We start from the raw sequence: 19,818 nt of genomic DNA on the forward strand, positions 1-19,818 counted from the left end.
TTTTTTTAATAAATAAAATATTGGGACTTGTATTAGTTTGCTAGAGCTGCTGTAACAAAGCACCATAGGCTAGGTGGCTAAAACAACAGACACGTATTGTCTGTCAATTCTAGAGGCTACATGTCTGAAATCAAGGTGTCAGCAGGGTTGGTTCCTTCTGAGGGCTTTGAGGGAAGCATCTGCTCCAGGCCTCTCTCCCTGGCTTGTAAATGGCCCTCATCATGTTCACATGGTGTTCTCCCTGTATATGTGTGTGTCCAAGTTTTCTCTTCTTATAAAGACACTAACCATACTGGATTAGCGGCCTACCCTATTCCAGTATAACCTCATGTTAACTAATTACATCCACAATGACCCTATTTCCAAACAAGGTCACACTCTGAGATACCAGGGATTAGGACTGCAACATATGTATTTGGGGGGTGGAGGGCAATTCAGCCCATAACAGGACTCCATTTTATTTAGCTTAAATCTCTCATATGACAACCAGCTCCCTTTACCCTATGGCAGCTTATGGCAGTAAAGATAGATATATATATATTCTTGTTACTATTCATAAATTAAGGTTAGACATTATTCTTCAAGTTTCTTTGCTTCTTTGCTGAAGACCATCAAACTTTATCCACCTAGTTTTTCTATATCATTTTGACGAGACTCCTTCCCAAGATTTATTTAAAAAGGGAGTTTCAGGAAGGTCAGAGCTAGTCATTAGGCCACATTTCTAATAGTTAGCAATAAGACCTGTTACCTCCTTTTAAGAAATGAGGGAATCAACACTTCATTGATGCCCGAACAAAAATATTACATTTCATTTGGTTGGCTACTCAAAAAAATTTTTTTCTCCAAATCTTCTAAATCAGCTCTAAACCCTCTCCTCATTTAAATAATTAGATTAAATAAGCATCGCCTCTTCAGTACCTTTTATTTGAACCAGGGAATCTCAGTAAACTACCAGTGGTTATCAACCCTGACTATATACTGGGAAACATCTAAAAATATCAGTACCTGACCCTATACGGGATCAAACAAATCAGAATATCTAAGGATGTAACCAGAGCATGTTATTGAAGCTCCTCAGGTGATTCCAATGAGTATGTAGGGGTCAGAACCACTGCTCTAAAGAATTGCAAGATTCTAAACTGCATTCCCTAAATTGAGTCAACTCTGATTGTTTATGCCAATGTCTGAGATACTAGTAATCCAAAGAGACAAACAGTTGTATTATTATGTTACGAGATCTTCTGCTATTTGGCACTTGCAGATTATTTTCCCATTTGCTTTTGGAATAGAACTAAAATAAATCACAAATGATGGGTGAGAAGAGAGAGGGAACGCTTTTTAGAATTAAAATCTGTTAAAGATCAGAGTTATTAAAGCCTCTACTTCCACAGCAAATTAAACTGTAGTGAAAAACTGACTTTTGACTGTTTTGTAACTTTAGTGAAGGTGTTAACAGGTCTGGACAGAAAAATACGTATACTGGTTTCCCTTTTTATTAATTTCAGGTAAATTTATGACATGTGATGAAAGCAAAATTAACCATTTTTTGGCAGCAGTAATAAAAATCAAACCAAGTGTTAGCAGGGAAGAGAAACAACTCCCCAAATTTCAACATTGTCCACTATGTAGTTGCCATTTGTGGCTGATGATATATGTGGAAACACCATCAAGTTAAAAGAGGAGGAAAGTGACCAATCTGTAAGCAGTACAATATGTTACTACCCTGAGTAGGCTTGCTTGTTTCCTCAGTATACCATGATCCAAAGCCCTAGGCAGATACTTAAGAAACTATGGATCATTATTCCAACTCTATTAAGTAAGTTTATTCAACAAGTTTTCAGATATAAAAAAGCAAAAGAACTTTCAAATAACTTGTTTGCCAAGCTTCTCCAATAGCAGAGCTCAATCTGGTCCGCGCTGTTGTGAAACGTCCTGCCGATCGCCTACGAAACTGCTTAAAATGAAGTATCTATCAAATGTTTTCCTAAACAAAAAGCTGGTTAAAAACAGTCTTTAAAAATTTCCCCAATGGAGGGACTTCCTTGGTGGTCCAGTGGTTAAGACTCCGTGCTTCCACTGCAGGGGGCCAGGGTCTCCTGGTTGGGTAACTAAAATCCCGCATGCCCTGCAGCAGGCACGGCTAAAAGGAAAAAGAAAAGAAAAATTCCCCAATGGAGATAATCCTCTTTAAAGATAAGATGCTAAATGAGCACCTTTCCAGTAGTTTATACCATCTCTCTGCCTCCGGTCAAGGCGATACCAGGAGTGGGGTATGGGAGATACCTTCAGTATCTCCCATTCCAAAAAACATGCAAACTAACTAAGCACAGCGCACTTGTAAAAACTTATCTTGTGTCCTCTCTTCCGATCAGAAGGCTGTCCCGAAGCCTCATCCTATGAAGACACTGCTTTGAAATGACTTCCTCCACCTTTGATGTAAAAAACAAAAACCCCACCCCTTACTCTATCAGGACACAATCTGACAATATTTACCATGCAGCAAATGCACCAGAAATACACATGGTGAAAACAGGATATAACAGTAACTACTCAGGCCCTAGAGTCAGAATGACCCTATTTAAGGCCAGACTGCACACCATGCCCTGGGTGCTTGAACTCAGGCAAATGATTCAGTCTCTCTAGGATTTAGTTTTTGTGTCCATCTAAAATACGAATAATAGTATCTTCTAGAGTTGTTGTAAAAATTCAATAACATGTAAATACATCACTTATACTGCATGGCATATAGCAAGCATTCAATGAATTTTTTGATGATCAAAATCCTTCAATATTTGACTTAGATAAAAATAAACACTCTTAAAACTTGACTTACTATATATACATATATACAAACACACAAATCAAATCATCACATTGTACACACCTTAAACAATGTTATATGTAATAAAGCTGGGGGGGCAGGACTTGGCTTACTACAATCGTACATTGACAGGCATGTTTTTTTGTTTTGTGTTGTTTTTCAATTTGGCTTCACCACTTGGCATGTGGGATCTTACTTCCCTGACCAGGGATCAAACCCACGCCCTCTGTGTTGGAAGCACGGAGTTTTAACCACTGGACCGCAAGGGAAGTCCCTTTTGTTTTGTTTTTAGTAAGAAGAGTCCTTTTAGAAAACTGCTGCATGAAACATAAACCATCTACTCCCAGTAACAACCATTTAGCTCCAACTAAAAGCAAAAGCTGGATACATATGTGTTCACTTTGTGAAAATTTATCAAACTGTACACTTATGATTTGTGCATCTTTGTGTTTATGCTATACTTCAACAAAAAGCTTAAAAAGCAGAGGTCCATATGATGGGAGAAAAAGAACCTGAAAATACCTTCAACTCACTGTACTCTAGTGCTCTCAGCTCTGAGCACTATTCTCAGGCAGAAGTGAAAGCAGAGCAGTTAGGGAGAGGAGACTGGGACCAGATCAAACACTAGGATGGTTTTCCTTCATCCCCTCCTACGAACCATAATAATATTAAAGAAAATCTCTAGACACAGCACATCTATGTGGATATACACGCACAAAATTAGGGTGACTGGTGAACGAAATGAGTCAAAATTAAAATCCTTCATACAAGTTCCCGTGGTACATTTTTTAAAAATTATTTTGGGGAATAGATTTATATATGAACATATTTATATTCCAAGAGTGTAAAACATTACTGTCCCCCTTTCTATATAGTTCCCCATCCCCAACAGCTACCACTGTTACCAATTTCCAAAGTGCATTTTAAATGATTTCAGGAATTAATGTATTACATAAAACAAGCCAGGATTGTATAGCTGGTCTCTGGGACTCAGCACTAAGTTCTTGTGAAGGATTCTTCACAGCCAGATTCCTGGCATACTTTGAAAATCTGTCATTAAAACAGCTTCATTATCTGCAAATGAGAATACTTCTGTTGACTGACTCAAGTTCTCTTTATAGGAGCTTATCCCTTCTAGTCTTATTTTAAAAGAAAATGAAAAGCAGTTTTAGCAATCAGGCAGAAAAGTCTTAAGGAGCTGCAGTGCACATTACCCAACACACTGGTCTAACTTATAAACAGTTTTCCTGACTGAAAGTGTAGTACATGAATCTAATTTAAAAATTTTTTAATATGTAAATGTATTAGGGAGAAAATAAAAATCCTATTGTATTTATCACAATTTTAATTCCTATAAAAGGCTATTTACTTAATATTCTTCCAGATTCTCTCTTTCATTCAAAGTTCCTTTTATCTCTTATATCTCTCCTAGCATAATGGTTAAGATTTTGGACTTTCTCAAGTCAAAGACTCAACTCCAATGCAGGCGCTGCCACTTTACAGTTGTGTTTCTGGGCAATACTCATTCCTTCATTCAAACCTCTCGAGATTCCTCTTTACAAAGACTTCCCTTATTCATAAAATGGGGAAAACAGTTGCCATACTGTACCAGGGTTTATTGTGAGGATCGACAGAATGCACATCACCTACAGGACTTGGTAAAGCTAAGAGACAATAAATATTACCTCATGTAGTTAAACAAAATATCCATCTTGAAATTAGCCTATTGTTCATGTGTGTATGCATATACTGTGCCAGTTTTTGGCATCAGTGTTATATTGGCTCTGTAAAAATGAATTAGGGAACTTCTCTCTCTGAACTGAAACTGTTTAAATGATTCACTAAAGTTTAAGATAACTCACCCACAGAAGTCTTTGGGCCTACCAGTCTTATGCTTATGGAGATTGTTCCCTGGCAATTTCCCCAGGTTTTGTTGTTGTTGTTACTAGTACATTTTCATTTTAAACAAAACACCAAACATTGATGACTAACATTCCGAAAACTTAAAAATACTTCAATGCACTAGCTAAAGCAGTATATAAAATCCCTACACAGTTCTGCATCATCTCTTAATAGAAATATAAACAAATCAAGTTCTGTCAAAAAAATTAATGAGGAAATAAACAGATAATAAGACAAACCATCTACTAACTGATATTCTAAAAGAATGTTATTAAAATAGGACGGGACTTCCCTGGTGGCGCAGCGGTTAAGAACCTGCTTGCCAATGCAGGGAACATGGGTTCGAGCCCTGGTCCGGGAAGATCCCACATGCCGCGGAGCAACTAAGCCCGTGCGCCACAACTACTGAAGCCCGCACCCCTAGAGCTCATGCTCCACAAGAGAAGCCACCACAATGAGAAGCCCGTGCACCGCAACAAAGAGTAGCCCCCTCTCGCCGCAAACTAGAGAAAGCCCCCGCGCAGAAACAAAGACCCAACGCAGCCAAAAATAAATAAATAAATAAATAATTTTTTTTTTTTTTTTTAAAAAGAATAGGAATCTAGATACCTTTAGTAAATAAGCCAGGTTATTTTGAACAATACTCTGGGTACCTTTGTAACCCTGCCCTAGGAATCTATTACAGGATTCTAATACAGTGCTTCTAGTTATCCAGTAATAAATTCAAGATAATAGTCTACTACAGGAAATAGAAAGAATACTGTATTGCAGGTTGATTTGTGAGAATCAAAGAGTACGTGGAGAAGACTCTGTAAACTGTAAACGGCTCTACAAAATGTTAGGCAGTGTTATTTTTACACTTTACTCAACAATACAGCAGGTAATGTTTTCTTGGCACACAGGTAAACATCCAAAGCAGCATCAAGGCACAAAATTTTAATACATGCTTCTGTCAGTCCCCTCAGTTCTCCAATATCCTAGGTTTTCATGGGTTACGTACCTTTTATACCATGATGTAGATAAATATTATGTTACAGCCAGGGGCTTCGTATAAGGGAAAAATGATTCAAATTCCTGGTAATTAACATAGTCAAAGTCCTTCCTTAATCTGATTAAAAAGGAACTCATTACAATGTTGTATCCTCCAGTCTCTATTTTTGAGAGCTCCTCACTAAACAATAAAATAAAGTAAAAATAAAACGATATTCTTAATGTGGTGGCGATGGTGGTGGTGGTGATGATGAAAGCAGTTACTATGTTAAGCACTTCACATGGCTTATGCCAGTTAACCCACAACACTGTGCTGTTGTTTTGTTGCCACTGGTCAGCCAGAGGCAGAGCTGAAATCTGAACCCAGGCAATCTGACTCCAGAGTCCACAAGTACAGGATCCTACAGATAAATTATAGTCATAATAAAAGTTTCATCTCAGCTAAAGTGTGGGTTTAAAAATATATATATATATTTTGTTTGTTTGTTTTTGTTTTTTCTTAATGTACACTGTGTTAGAGCTACAGCTGAAAAATTTTGTTTTATTTCTGTTGACTCCAGTAGAGATGAGTGTTTCTGAAGAAGCCTTTTCTCTTGCACAGCACCATGAAAAACAGAAAGGTCTAAGTGAAATGGTCTTTTCTCCAGACTTCCCCAAGATAATGTCTGAAATTCCACTGTAAACCCCTGTGGAGTTGATTTAGCTAAGTCTAATCTCATTTTAGGTCTTTCATGACAATTGGCCTTCTTTAGTCTTTGCCCAGAGTTTTCTTCTTTCAGTCAGGATAAATTACAACTTGGCTATGCATCTCAAAAAAGTAAAATAATCACTGAAAACAATCTTAGTTTTTTTTACTAGAGTGCCCACTTTAAAAGCTTAATATATTGGGGTGTGTGTGTGTGTGTGTGTGTGTGTGTGTGTGTGTATCTGTGTGTGTGTGTGTGTGTGTGTGTGTGTGTGTGTGTGTGTGTGTCTAGCTAAGTATGAACAGAATCAATTACGAGGTTAAAAAAAAGGTAAATTTTAGGAGGTGTAGTAAATTTTAACCAGGTTTAAATGTTTACTTGCAAACTAACTAGGCAACATCACAGCAGTCAGTACCAGACTGATAAATGTTTTAAACATGCAGATTCTGTACAACTCAAAGAATTTAAGTAAAATCATAATTAAAGAGGTAATTCCTACTTCTAAAAGATGAACTTTGACAAGAATCTTATATATGCACAACTCGTAGAATAAAATGAGCCAGGGCATTCGTGAATATAGGCAGTTTAGCTACAACAAAGCCTTTTCCAGAATCAAAAGTCACACTAGATGATCACAGACAATGACAGAAATTAGAGTCACTGCAAAAAATTGAACTCCAGATCAAACTACATCAAAATAAACTTAACATGCTACAATGTTAAAGGAGAGTGCTCCCCTACAGAATGAATCTCCCAGATTTTTAAAATCCTGAATGAAAAGTTTATTGGCTTATTCTAGAAACAAGTCAGTCATTCTCAAGTATCAAAGAAAAAATAGGAAAACTTTAAGGAAAAAAAAGGGTGAATGTATTTGTCTATCTGGTATCCAAGTCATAAAAATTGCCTTCATTACCTCACTTATCCAAAACAACTGAGTGATGCAGAGTACACAGTGCAACACTACAAACCTTAATGCCTTTTCTTGATTTACCTCAGGTCATTAATACAGCAACTGCCACATTTATTGACTACTTCCTTTGCCCTACGCTCTTGCTAAATGTTTTACATAAACATTGACTGCTCATAACCTTGGGAAGTAACTTTCACTTTTGGTGGAGGAAATCAAAGCTCAGTGAAATTTAAAATCTTGTCTGAAATCATACAGCTAGTAAGCTGTGGAGCCTCATCCCCAAGCTGATACACTTGATGCTACATCACAAAGACTCTTAATTGACAAGAGGTGGGAACAGATGAAACAGATAAGCTCACAAACGTATCACCAAGTCATTACAATTCTTCTTTCCAAGAAAAGAATTGCCTAATATTGAGAATTTTGGTTATAACCGTGTTAAAAAAAAAATTCTGCCTGTATTCTAACTTATTTAATATTAGGCATATTAGATTTATGAACATTATTAAGGGTATCACTTTGTTAAATTCACACTTTAACAAACCATTAACAGTTTTTTTTCTTTTAATTTATCAGTTTTCTTTTTATTTCACTAAATCAAAGGACATTATCGTCATCAGTATTCTCTAAATAGTACTGAAGGTGACCATGGCTTTTAAAACAGGAAAGGCCAGTAACACAGTAACACCACCTGTACATATAGTGGCTTATCCTTTACGTGTTATGTGTTAAGTGAAACAGAATGGGGGCAAAAAAATGTCAAGATTACATAGCTAAACTGAGATACATCAAAGAGGTACTAATTTCCTTACTTAGCAAGGGTGCTCTAGGAGATGGAGTACTATCTGGGAGAACAGAGACTGCTAAGTCTATCCTCAAAAAAAACTGACCAACACAAACCTCACTGAAAAAATAGCTTCTCCAGAAAGGTATACAGAGTGGATAAATACAATGTGGTATTATCCATACAATGGAACATTATTCAATAACAAAAAGGAGGTACTTGTTCATGCTACAACCCTGAAAACCCTCTACTAAGTGAAAGAAGTCAGTCATAGGAGATAACATATTGTATGCCACTTATAAGAAATGTCCAGAATAGTCAAATCCATAGAGGCAAAAAGTAGATTAGTGGTTGCTAATGGCTAGGAGTGGGGGAAGGAATAGGGCACGACCGCTAAGGAGTAGAGGTTTCTTTTTGGGATAATTAAGATGTTTGAAAGCTGATTATGGTGATGGATGCCATTTATATACTAGACGTGTAATGAATTACACATTTTAAATAGGTGAATTGTATGGCATATAAATTATATCTCAATAAAACTGTTATTTAGGAAATTCCCTGGCGGTCCAGTGGTTAGGACTTGATGTTTTCACTGCTGAGAGCCCAGGTTCAATCCCTGGTCGGGGAACTAAGATTCCGAGTGCAGTGCGGCCAAAACAAATAAAAAATAAGAAGCAAAAACAAAACAAAACAAACTGTTGTTTTAAAAAAAGAAATACACAGGTTTATCAGGCACGAAGACTGTCAACCTGTAACTACACTAACAAATTAACTACAATGAATAACATTTTCTTTTTGCTAACATAACAAATGCAAGTATAATAATTCTTCCACATTTAAAACTACTTTTTTACCACTGACACGTATTAGTGGCTGGAATTATCCAAATATAGTTGTTTAAGGCACAAGCTGGTTGCAATTCCCAGCTTTAGCATTTACAGGCAAGTTGCTCCCCTTCTCGGAACCTCACTTTACTCTTCTGTAAATTGAGAATTAGAATACCTATTTCATCAGGTTGTTGTAAGAATTAACTAAGACAATCCCTGTAAAGCACAAAGTACGCAGAACAAAATGCTAAGTAAACGTCAGTTACTAAAATTCAGCCACACTGAATGTTTCTGGTGCCAGACCAGTCCATGTCCTACCCTATGCAATGATCTCATCCATATTCATTTTTAAGACGTTGTCATGGAGCCTCTGTGTGATGGCTGGGGGACACTTAGAGGAAGACTCTGCAAAAGAGAGTGATAGTAAGTTCCTGCTCCCCTCACCAACTCTTCTTTCTTAACAACCATCAGCTTCCTTGCTGCCGGTAGTCGGCAGGGAGATAAGCCAGGCCAAACTCTAGGCCACAGGCAGGGTTGGCCCTTCATATAACCTGAAGAGGGCCTTAGGCCTTATGCAAAGTCAGACTTTTCCCAAAGATAATAAGGCTTGTAATGGGGGCTCTATAGCATAACTCCTTTGATGAAGGCTTTTCCAAATGTACAGAAAAGAAACAAGCAATCTCTGTATGTTAGTTTCACAGATGGTCAAACTTTTAATGGGTCTGATAAATCTGACCTGGCAAGATTAAGAATGAGGACAACAGGAACAGATAGACTGGTCAATATAATCTGGAACTGTATGTAAATAACAGAGGCTCTACCATGTCCACGCACAGGTTAGTAGCATCATTCCAACTTCCTGTCTCCACAACACTGGTGCTGTTACACACAGAATACTGTCAACACATTCCTTCTACTCTAAGGTACACTAACTCCCTGGCCTAACAGAATTTTACCATTTCAGCTAAAAAATGGCAGGTTGATGTGATCTATATTTTTCTCAGTCTACAAAATACAACCTCGTTCTCAAGATACAACCATGTCAAAAACTTCCTCTCTACAACTTGAACGAGTATCCCAAGAAACATGAAAACTCTAAATGGATATTTACTTACTGATAATTTCAATAACAAATCTTAAGTTATTTGAGGCAGTTTTCACTAAACACATTTAACACAATAGTTCTAAATACATTTTCAAGAAAAAAACTCCATGAATATTTGTTTCTGGTCTTGGAATTGCGGTGACATGCCATACTGCCCAAGCACTAAGTGAGAATGTGGACACACAGGTCCCAGAAAAAAAAAGTACTGTAGTCAAGAGAGTTGTGGGGCAGGATATCACCTCTCATTCAAAGGCCTTCTGATGGAATGGGAGAAAATATTGGCAAATGAAGCAACTGACAAAGGATTAATCTCCAAAATTTACAAGCAGCTCATGCAGCTCAATATCAAAAAAACCAAACAACCCAATCCAAAAATGGGCAGAAGACCTAAATAGACATTTCACCAAAGAAGATATACAGATTACCAACAAACACATGAAAGAATGCTCAACGTCATTAATCATTAGAGAAATGCAAATCAAAACTACAATGTGGTATCACCTCACACCAGTCAGAATGGGCATCATCAAAAAATCTACAAACAATAAATGCTGGAGAGCGTGTGGAGAAAAGGGAACCCTCTTACACTGTTGGTGGGAATGTAAATTGATACAGCCACTATGGAGAACAGTATGGAGGTTCCTTAAAAAACTAAAAATAGAACTACCATATGACCCAGCAATCCCACTACTGGGCATATACCCTGAGAAAACCATAATTCAAAAAGAGTCATGTACCACAATGTTCACTGCAGCTCTATTTACAACAGCCAGGACATGGAAGCAACCTAAGTGTCTGTTGACAGATGAATGGATAAAGAAGATGTGGCACATATATACAATGGAATACTACTCAGCCATAAAAGGGAACAAACTGAGTTATTTTTAGTGAGGTGGATGGACCTATATGGGGGAAAAAAAAAAAAGTGGTCATGAAGAACCTAGGGGCAAGACAGGAATAAAGACGCAGACCTACTAGAGAATGGACTTGAGGACACGGGGAGGGGGAAGGGTAAACTGGGACAAAGTGAGAGAGTGGCATGTACATATACACAGTACCAAATGTAAAATCGATAGCTAGTGAGAAGCAGCCGCATAGCACAGGAGATCAGCTCAGTGCTTTGTGACCACCTGGAGGGGTGGGATAGGGAGGGTGGGAGGGAGGGAGACGCAAGAGGGAAGAGATATGGGGATATATGTATATGTATAGCTGTTCCACTTTGTTATAAAGCAGAAACTAACACACCTTTGTAAAGCAATTATACTCCAATAAAGATGTTAACAAAAGCAAAACAAACAAACCAGAAGAAAGGCCTTCTGATGTAATAAGTGCCATAACTGAACAGATATAGATCCCACACCATTTTACCAACAAGATTAAGAGAAGGAAGAAGAAACTTTAAGAGGATTCAACCCATAAATATATGATAAATTATGTTAAAGGCATGGGGAATATTAAGGGGGGGAGGCAACCCTTTCTTCAAGTAGTTCAGCATTTATCTGGGAAATTAATAATGTATATATAAAAATTTAACGGGCAAATGTATATAATGACATTAAGTCATGTAGGAATAACAGGATAAAGTTGTTAATTCCTGAAGGGATGATTTTAGGATAAGTTCCTGGAATAAGTAGGTTTTGTCCTAAAATCTTGAAAGATGATTAGAACTTAAACAGGTAACAGGTATGAATGTGGAAGATCAAACAGTGGGGAAGCAGAAAAGCATTTGGGAAAATCATACAGTAGGCTGGCAAAACTAATGTAGTACAAGAAAGAAAAGAGCATGAAACAGTCACACTATGAAAAGCTTCTAACCGTAAGTTAAGGTGTTTAGTTTGATTATACAGTCAGGAGAAATACATCAAAACTTCTGGTACAGTCCACTGTTCTGAAACACTTCCTCTTCTTCATCTGTCAGATAAACTGGATCTTCCTTCAAGGTCCAGTTCAAATGTAATTTCCATGGTGAAGCTTTCCCAAAGTTGCAGTGCCGTCAAAGGCTCCTTTCTCTGTATCCACAGCACTCTGTGCTGACCTCTGTTACACTGGGTAGTGATTGCCAAACACTGAATGAGAATTAACGGGCAGCTTGGTGAAAAGACAGCAGTTTACACTTTAGCTTCTAGGAATCAGCAGAGTGAGCCAATTTACACCCTAAGAACGAAAGTCATAAGACCACCTCCTTACATTGGGACGGGATTCTATAAAAATATTTTTTTTACTTTCCCTAGCATGTCACCAAGGTTCTCCCTAGTGAGCTGAGTCCGTTAAGCACAAATAACTATGATTTGCTAAGTTCTACTTTTAGAACCAACAACTGAAAAAACATATAATGTAATGATATACCAAAATTATAAAAAGCATTAAACTAACAGCTGTTTTTCACTCAATTAACTTCTGGAATATTTGAGCATATAGTCAAGTTTCCTTCTCTTTAGATACTTAGGTCCACAACCTTCAGCTTTCTTTTTATCTCATACATTCACCAGGCAAACATACCTGTTCAATAAGGTCAAACCAAGGCACTTTCAAATGAAAGTATACTGTAATTCAATACCGACAGTGTTGCTCTCCCACAGAAGTACCTCGCTCTCACCTACAAATAGGCCCAGTTTGGAATGGATAGCAAGAACAGACTTCTAAATGGCTTGTCAGAAATAACAATATTGATATTTCTTTTCCAACACCCCTTTCCTCATTCCTGCCTAAAGTTCTTCCAAGCAATTCTGAAAAGAGTACGAATTGATATAAGGGAAAATGATCAAGGTGGTGGAAACCACACATTAATGGTGTCAGTTTCTTTAGACGACTACATTAATAACCACAGACCATAACTAAAAACAGGAAATACATTCTAATCTGATACCTTCAAACAGTGATTTTATAAAGACCAACCAATTAAACCAATATAGGATCATAAAACAGAACAAATTATTTTAAAGATACAAATACTTCTTAACTTTGAAAAGTCAAAATCCCAACAGAGTTATGTAACTTAACAAGTCAGTTCTAAAATTCATTCAAAACTCTATCCCAATTTTGGAGGGGGGAAGAATATCTTTATCAGATATCAAATCTATGAAGTGATACTAATGAAAGCAATGTGAGATTGGCACAATACAAAACAGGTAAATGGAATAAAATACACTAGGGCAAGTTCAAAACTAAAGTCTATACATATGGTTATTTAGTATACAACAGAGGCAGCAGTCTAAGTGTGGAAATCATAAAACACTCAATAAATGGTGAAGGGCCAATATCCCCATTTGTGGGAGAGGAGAGTCGTCAGATCCCTATACCTCACATCCTACAAAAGTAGATTTCAGGGCTTCCCTGGTGGTGCAGTGGTTAAGAATCCACGTGCCAATGCAGGGGACACAGGTTCGAGCCCTGGTCCGGGAAGATCCTACATGCCGCGGAGCAACTAAGCCCATACTCTACAACTACTGAGCCTGCGCTCTAGAGCCCGCGCTCTAGAGGCCGTGAGCCACAACTGCTGAAGCCCACTAGCCTAGAGCCTGTGCTCTGCAACAAGAAAAGCCACCACAGTGAGAAGCCCACACACCACAACCAAGAGGAGCCCCCGCTCGCCGCAACTAGAGAAAGCCCACACACAGCAACGAAGACCCAACACAACCAAAAATAAATAAAATAAATTAATTTTTTTAAAAAAAAAGTAGATTTCATATGGACTAAGGAGTTAAACCTATAAAATATACTAGAAGAAAATATAGGAGAATATTTAATAGTTTTAGGGGTAAGAAAAGCTTTCCTAAACGAAAATCACCAAAAAAACTGGTAAATTTTATGACATAAATATTTAAAATTTCTATAGGGCACAAGATATCATATTGTTAAAAGACAGTACCAGATTGGGACAAAATATCTGCATCACATGTCATAAAAAGAGAGTTAACCATTGACTGTACAGTGAATTAGAAGACAATGACACTGATGTAAATTTATAATATATAAAGAACTACCAGGCAAAAGGATATTATTAATTCAAAGAAAATTCAAATCAACAATAAATAAAGCTAATGGAACAATCCCACAACCTCAATACTAGTAGTCAAGAAAATGCAAATTAAATGGTAAAATTTAATTTTTTTTAATGTAATTTTTTTCACCCAAAAGACTGAACAAAAAAAGGATTTCTGTTAGTGACGGTTTGAGAAATACACTGTTAGTGGTAGTAGAAACTGATACGGTTTTTTGAATATACTTTTAGTAAACTCAGTAATTCTACTTTTAAAAATTTACTACAGAAATAGTCATACAAGTGTACAAAGATACACTACAAACTTCATGCGCGTGCACGTGAAGTAATAAAATGACAGTGCTCAGTAAATATTACTATGTGCCAGGCACAGTTCTAAGAACTTTATATACATCAACACATTTAATTGTCACAACCCTAACTACAATACCAAGTCTGTTATTATGATCCCTGTTTTGCAGGTAAGGAAACTAAGACACAGGGAGGTTAAGTAACTTGCCCAAGGTCACAGAGATAATAAGTAGTGGAGCAAAGATTCAAATCCAGGTGCTCTGACTCCAGTATCTGAGCTCTTAACCATTATAGGTCTATTGCCTCCCAAACAAGGATATTCATTTATAATATATTAGCAAACTAGTGGGAATAGCCAATTGCTCATGATCAAATACTGGTAAAATAAATTATAATCCATCCACCATGTAGAAAAATAAATGATGCAGAGCCGGCATACAAACACACAAATATTTATAATACATTAAGTGAAAATAAGTCACAAAAAAGATATTACATTCTTTCATTTGTATCTTAAAAACAACCTGTGTATATAGGTTGGTATGTATGTATATTGTTCTTTTGTTTAGGCCTTGGTCCAAAAAATTACACATCAAATAGTCAATACTGGTATCTTCTGGGGAGAACAGGATTAGGGACAGTAACTGAAAAGAGACTCTCACGATTTACTTTCTTTTTCTATTAGATGACTTGTTTTATAATTGGCATGCTACGACTTTTATACCAAAAACAAATTTAAGGAAACAAAAAACAACAAAGTAGAGCTACATCTACTTAATAGATAAGATGCTAATAAATCTGACATTACTGGATCTACCCCTGCAAGCATCAAGTTAAGTTTGCTGTGCTCATGGCCACAGATGGAAAAACCCTAAACCTGGCCAACTGATTATAATATAGTACAATCAGCATACATCATGGCAAGAGTATTCAACATCATTAGTGAGAGTCAAACTGCTTGGGTTCAAGTTGTAGCTCCAATATTTACCAACTGTATGTATGACTTCGGGTAAGTCACTCAACCTATCTATTCTCTCAATTTCCTCATTGTAAAATAGGGATGATAGTATTTGCCCTATGTTTCACATTTGTTAAGTCCTTATAATAATATCTGAAAAAACTAATACATATTCATTTTGTTAGATAAAAGATAAATAACTTTTTATAAATAAATAAATAGATAGATAAATAAATAAGAAAAAATATATACGTGCATTGTGATGTTAATGCATCTCCCTATCCAAAGTCATTAATAACCTCTCCAAGTTAAACTAAGTACATCACAGATGGTAAGGGTAGGTACTGTCTTGGAAAACTTATTCTAAGCCTATATAGATACATGTATGAATGCTGCACCATGATGTAAAACGTATTTCTTATGGTTAAAGAGTATCAAAGCCAGTGCACTGGAAGCATATACCAGTGAGCGGCTTAGAGCTCTGTCCCCTGTGGCCACATCCCAAGAACAAACCTCACATCTTTCATCTTCGAGGGCTGCACAGTAAACACACAGTTTTCAAACCTTAACGTATACAGAAACATACTGTTTTAAAACAAATTCAAAACACTTTCTCCTTCTAAAATGTCTTTTCTATTGTCCCTAGATTAAATGCATAAACTATTTTTAATTGGGATGCAATCTTCTCCCTCACACTTTTCTCCTCCCTAGCCAAAGCTCACCTTGATTTTACAGCACCTTAATCGAAATTCTCACCGTTTGTAGGTTTATTTATAAATGTTTTATTCTGTCTCTTCACTCAACAGTACAATACAAAGAACTAAGAAATTACAATACCCTGCCAAAAGTAAGAATCACCTAGAATAAAAGCATGATACATTATAATTGGCCTATTAAAGTTAGATATTTAGGATTAGGCTTACTTCAATATTCAAATCAACTTTATTAGACATTATTTTAAGTCTACTAGCCCTCAAAATATTTTTCCCAGTACAATGAATCTTTCTAACACATGATTTCTCTCACATCACGTCTTACATTCCCAAATAACCTGTTCAAAATGAAGTAAATTATCAAGTCCCAAGAACCTCTAGTGGGGAGGGAGGAGACCAGAATTAACTCAGTCCTTTTCTCGTTATCTCTTGGATCTTTCTTACTCTCTAGAAATAGTAATTTACACATCTTGTATAAATTCAATAAAAGAAAGCCAATTTAGAAATTCTTCAGTTCAATCCCTTCATTCAGCAGATGATGAAATCAGGATCTAGAGAAGTTAAGTAACTTCCTCAGAGTCACATGCTTTGGACTGAAATGATGTCTGATAATGAGACTGCTAACATCTTTCCATCCCCTTGAAGGAATAGTCCAGGATTATAAATCTTAATTAACCACATATATTAAAACTGTGTAATTGCAAGCAACTATTACAATCACCAGTCCTAAGAAAAATTTACATGTCTTGTCAGTATGTCATCTAGAACTTTTCAAAGTACTCTGAAATAATTACTTAAGGTATTTCCTGTTAAGTCTCATTTTACAGAAAAACAAGCTAACCCCAATAGTATTATATCCTTGTTACCACATCAAAGCTAAGGATAAGATTCTTTCTTAATGAATTAACTAGTACTTAACACGTAAAATCACATTACCTCCACATTTTTAATATCTGAATTTTTACATTAATAAAGTTTCTCCTACTGTCTTTTAAAGGAAATAATTTTGAGACAAATAGAAAAAGTAAAATAATAAATTTATTAAAATCTGATTTTCTCTAAGTCTCATTCATACCTGTTGTTCATCCTCCATGACGTTACTAGCAAATTCAAATACTAGGTCGTTCTGTTGGACAACAGCAGCCATAATAAAGCATTCCCCTTAGATCCACATGAGAAAAATTCCAAACAGGTTCAAGTACCAGGCAGCAGAGTCCAGTGACCAATTTGTGTAAATAACCCAAGCTAAGTCTGTGAAGTTACTGTATACCAGGTTTTCTTTAAGGAAGGTGCTTCAAATTTTCTTGGTTCACTGGGATTTTACTTAAATTGAGGCAATTTTTCTGAAATTTTTCTTCTCTAGAACTTCTTGACCTGAAAAACATAAGTTAGTTATGAGAAAGCAATCATACTATTTTGAATATAACAGTTAATACAGACAGCAATGTCTCCAAAGCATTTTTTTGTTAATGTTTTTAAACAAAAGCAACATGACTAGTGAATACAGGGTTGTTGTTTTTTTTTAAAAAAACTAGACATATATTTTCTTTTAAGATTTCATTCCTGCTAAGATAAGATCACCTCTCATTACTGAAAATTGAAGCCATTCTCCCCCCACCCGAACCCCCATTAAACTACAAAGTACTATTTATTAAAAAAAAAAAATCTACCCAGCCATAACTAGGTTTTTTTAATTGCAATAAAGCATATATAAACAATTTCCTTCTTTCTACTAACCTAGCAAACCACACACATAGGAATTCCTACTCCATGAGTAATTTCATAACATATATTTTTGCCTTAATAGAAACATTCAGACAGTATCCTTGTTAGGCCTAATATATATAAGGATTTAAAATCTGTCTAATACATTTAAAGTTTAATAGTACTATTTTAAGAGCTTTTAAAAATAAGCAGAAATAAAGCTCACTCTTTCTGTTCTTTAAAAAGGTTTCTGATAAGTAGAATGCTTTACCATGCTTAAGCCTGTCTTCGGTGGCTTCTTTTTTAATGCACTGAAATGTATCCTTATCTCTAGCACAGGCTTGCAAGCAACAGGAAGGAAACAGCACTTGACCACGTCATGGCAAATTAGAACATGCAAAGAAGTGCACTTTACAATAGAAAAACAGAAACGCAACTTAAGAGTGAAAACAATTTCGCAGCAGAGGGAGAAAAACTTTAAAGAGTGCCTGCCAAAGATGTTTGCATATTTAACAATATATTTTTTTAAAGTTACCACTACTAACAAAAGTAAAGGGAAATTAAAAGTTTATCACAATTTTATTAAATATTGCTTCATACGGTTATGGCCATAAATATGACATGAAAAGACAAAGACATAAAAATAAGCACATTAAATAACATCTAGTTCTTTGAAACAGCATTTACAATTTTAATTTTAAAGAGACAAGTTCAGGAATGAAGCTGATGTCGTGAAATCAGTTTCCCTGAAAACTTAAATCCAGCCAGTATGTGCCAGCTAAATCACATACTCATTGTCCTAATTTCAGCCAATTTCGTATATATTGCAGACTCTAGGGGGTCATCATGGATGACTGTGGTTTCCCTAACAGGAAATCCAAAAAAAAAGTTAAGAATTCAATTCAATTCAATATTTCTACTCACTAAATTCTAACCCAGCAGTTTCCCACACCCACTCCATCTCTTTTAATAAAGACTTCAACTCCAACACTGGGAAAGTATTTTTAGCACTGTAGTTTTTGAGTACTGTACCATGTCTGGTGCGGGGGAAAGTACTTTGACCAAAATTCATCAGACATACATAGAAACATAAAACATACATACAATATTTTCCTTTAAACTCTCACCCAATTCTTCTGTACTAGGCTTTCCTTCTTAGGTCCTCCACACAAACTACATTCATTCTTACCTCCATTTTCAACTTCTACTATTCCCCATTCCTGGAATTCCCCTCCCACTTCTCAGTACCCATTCCCATCTTCTCTATCTTTCAATGCTCAAGTCCCATTTCTTTCACAGAGCCTCCCAACCTCTATGCCTTGACCTACATGGGCCTTCAAAAATACAGTACTTATTGCCCCTACCACCAAATTAGCACTAACTGTACACTGTCTCACACTTGAAAATTATGTCCCCCTAATTCAACTGAGTACGTGTTTCAGTATCTATTACTTGCAAAGCTATGTACCAGGCACCAAAATAATTAGAGCAAAACTTCTCTGGGTAAATAACCATTGTCTAAAGTTTCTTCTGTACCTACCAAACCTCTGCGGTTTGGTAATAATAATAAAAAGGATTATATTAATGATAATAATATAATACTAATAATAAAAAGGATAATATTGACAGATATTGTTTTGAAAATCTATCACAGATATTTACGCTCTATGTATGTTCTTTGAAAGAATTACTGTAGTACTTTTGATAAGATGGAAATCATTATTCTAAACTTAAAGAACCACAGTAAGAAAGTATAACCAGAATCAAGGGATGTTTCCTGATAGGAAAATTTCTCTGTAAAAGGTTAGATTCCAAAAGACTATTCCAAAATCCATTTATTCATAAATACAAAGGTGACACTGTCCCAATGACCAGTGTGAACACATCTGTGTAAAGTTTCACTTTCTTTTCCATTGCAGTCACAAACCTTTTCTTACTAGCACTTCCACAGTGCTACTGTTCTTTAATAAATGTTTTTTTAAGTCTCAAAAATAAGGACAAGCAATCAACATACCTATATCTTACAGTACACACTAGGAACCAACAGTAATCAACCGAAACTGAAATGACAGCCCATCATCACTAAGCCTTTGTTAGGATAGGAAGAGATACCTTCACTCTGTTCAT

General features: G+C 36.1%; 1 protein-coding gene across 5 annotated transcripts in view; it reads right to left on the bottom strand.

Annotated features, from left to right (window-relative positions):
• The window catches only part of ELF1 (E74 like ETS transcription factor 1), a 105,011-nt gene that overhangs the window by 36,840 nt on the left and 48,353 nt on the right, over positions 1 to 19,818 (bottom strand). For all 5 annotated transcript variants that reach the window (XM_027116145.1, XM_027116143.1, XM_027116147.1 and 2 more), the window contains one exon: positions 17,063 to 17,361. In XM_027116145.1, coding sequence (XP_026971946.1) covers positions 17,063 to 17,134 — 72 coding nt within the window. In that variant the 5' untranslated portion in view covers positions 17,135 to 17,361. The remainder of the gene's footprint in view (positions 1 to 17,062; positions 17,362 to 19,818) is intronic.

This window comes from Aethalodelphis obliquidens, unplaced genomic scaffold (assembly GCF_003676395.1).
Source record: "Aethalodelphis obliquidens isolate GAN/ISIS:26980383/991018 unplaced genomic scaffold, ASM367639v1 scaffold16, whole genome shotgun sequence".
In the NCBI taxonomy this organism is placed as follows: domain Eukaryota; kingdom Metazoa; phylum Chordata; class Mammalia; order Artiodactyla; family Delphinidae; genus Aethalodelphis; species Aethalodelphis obliquidens.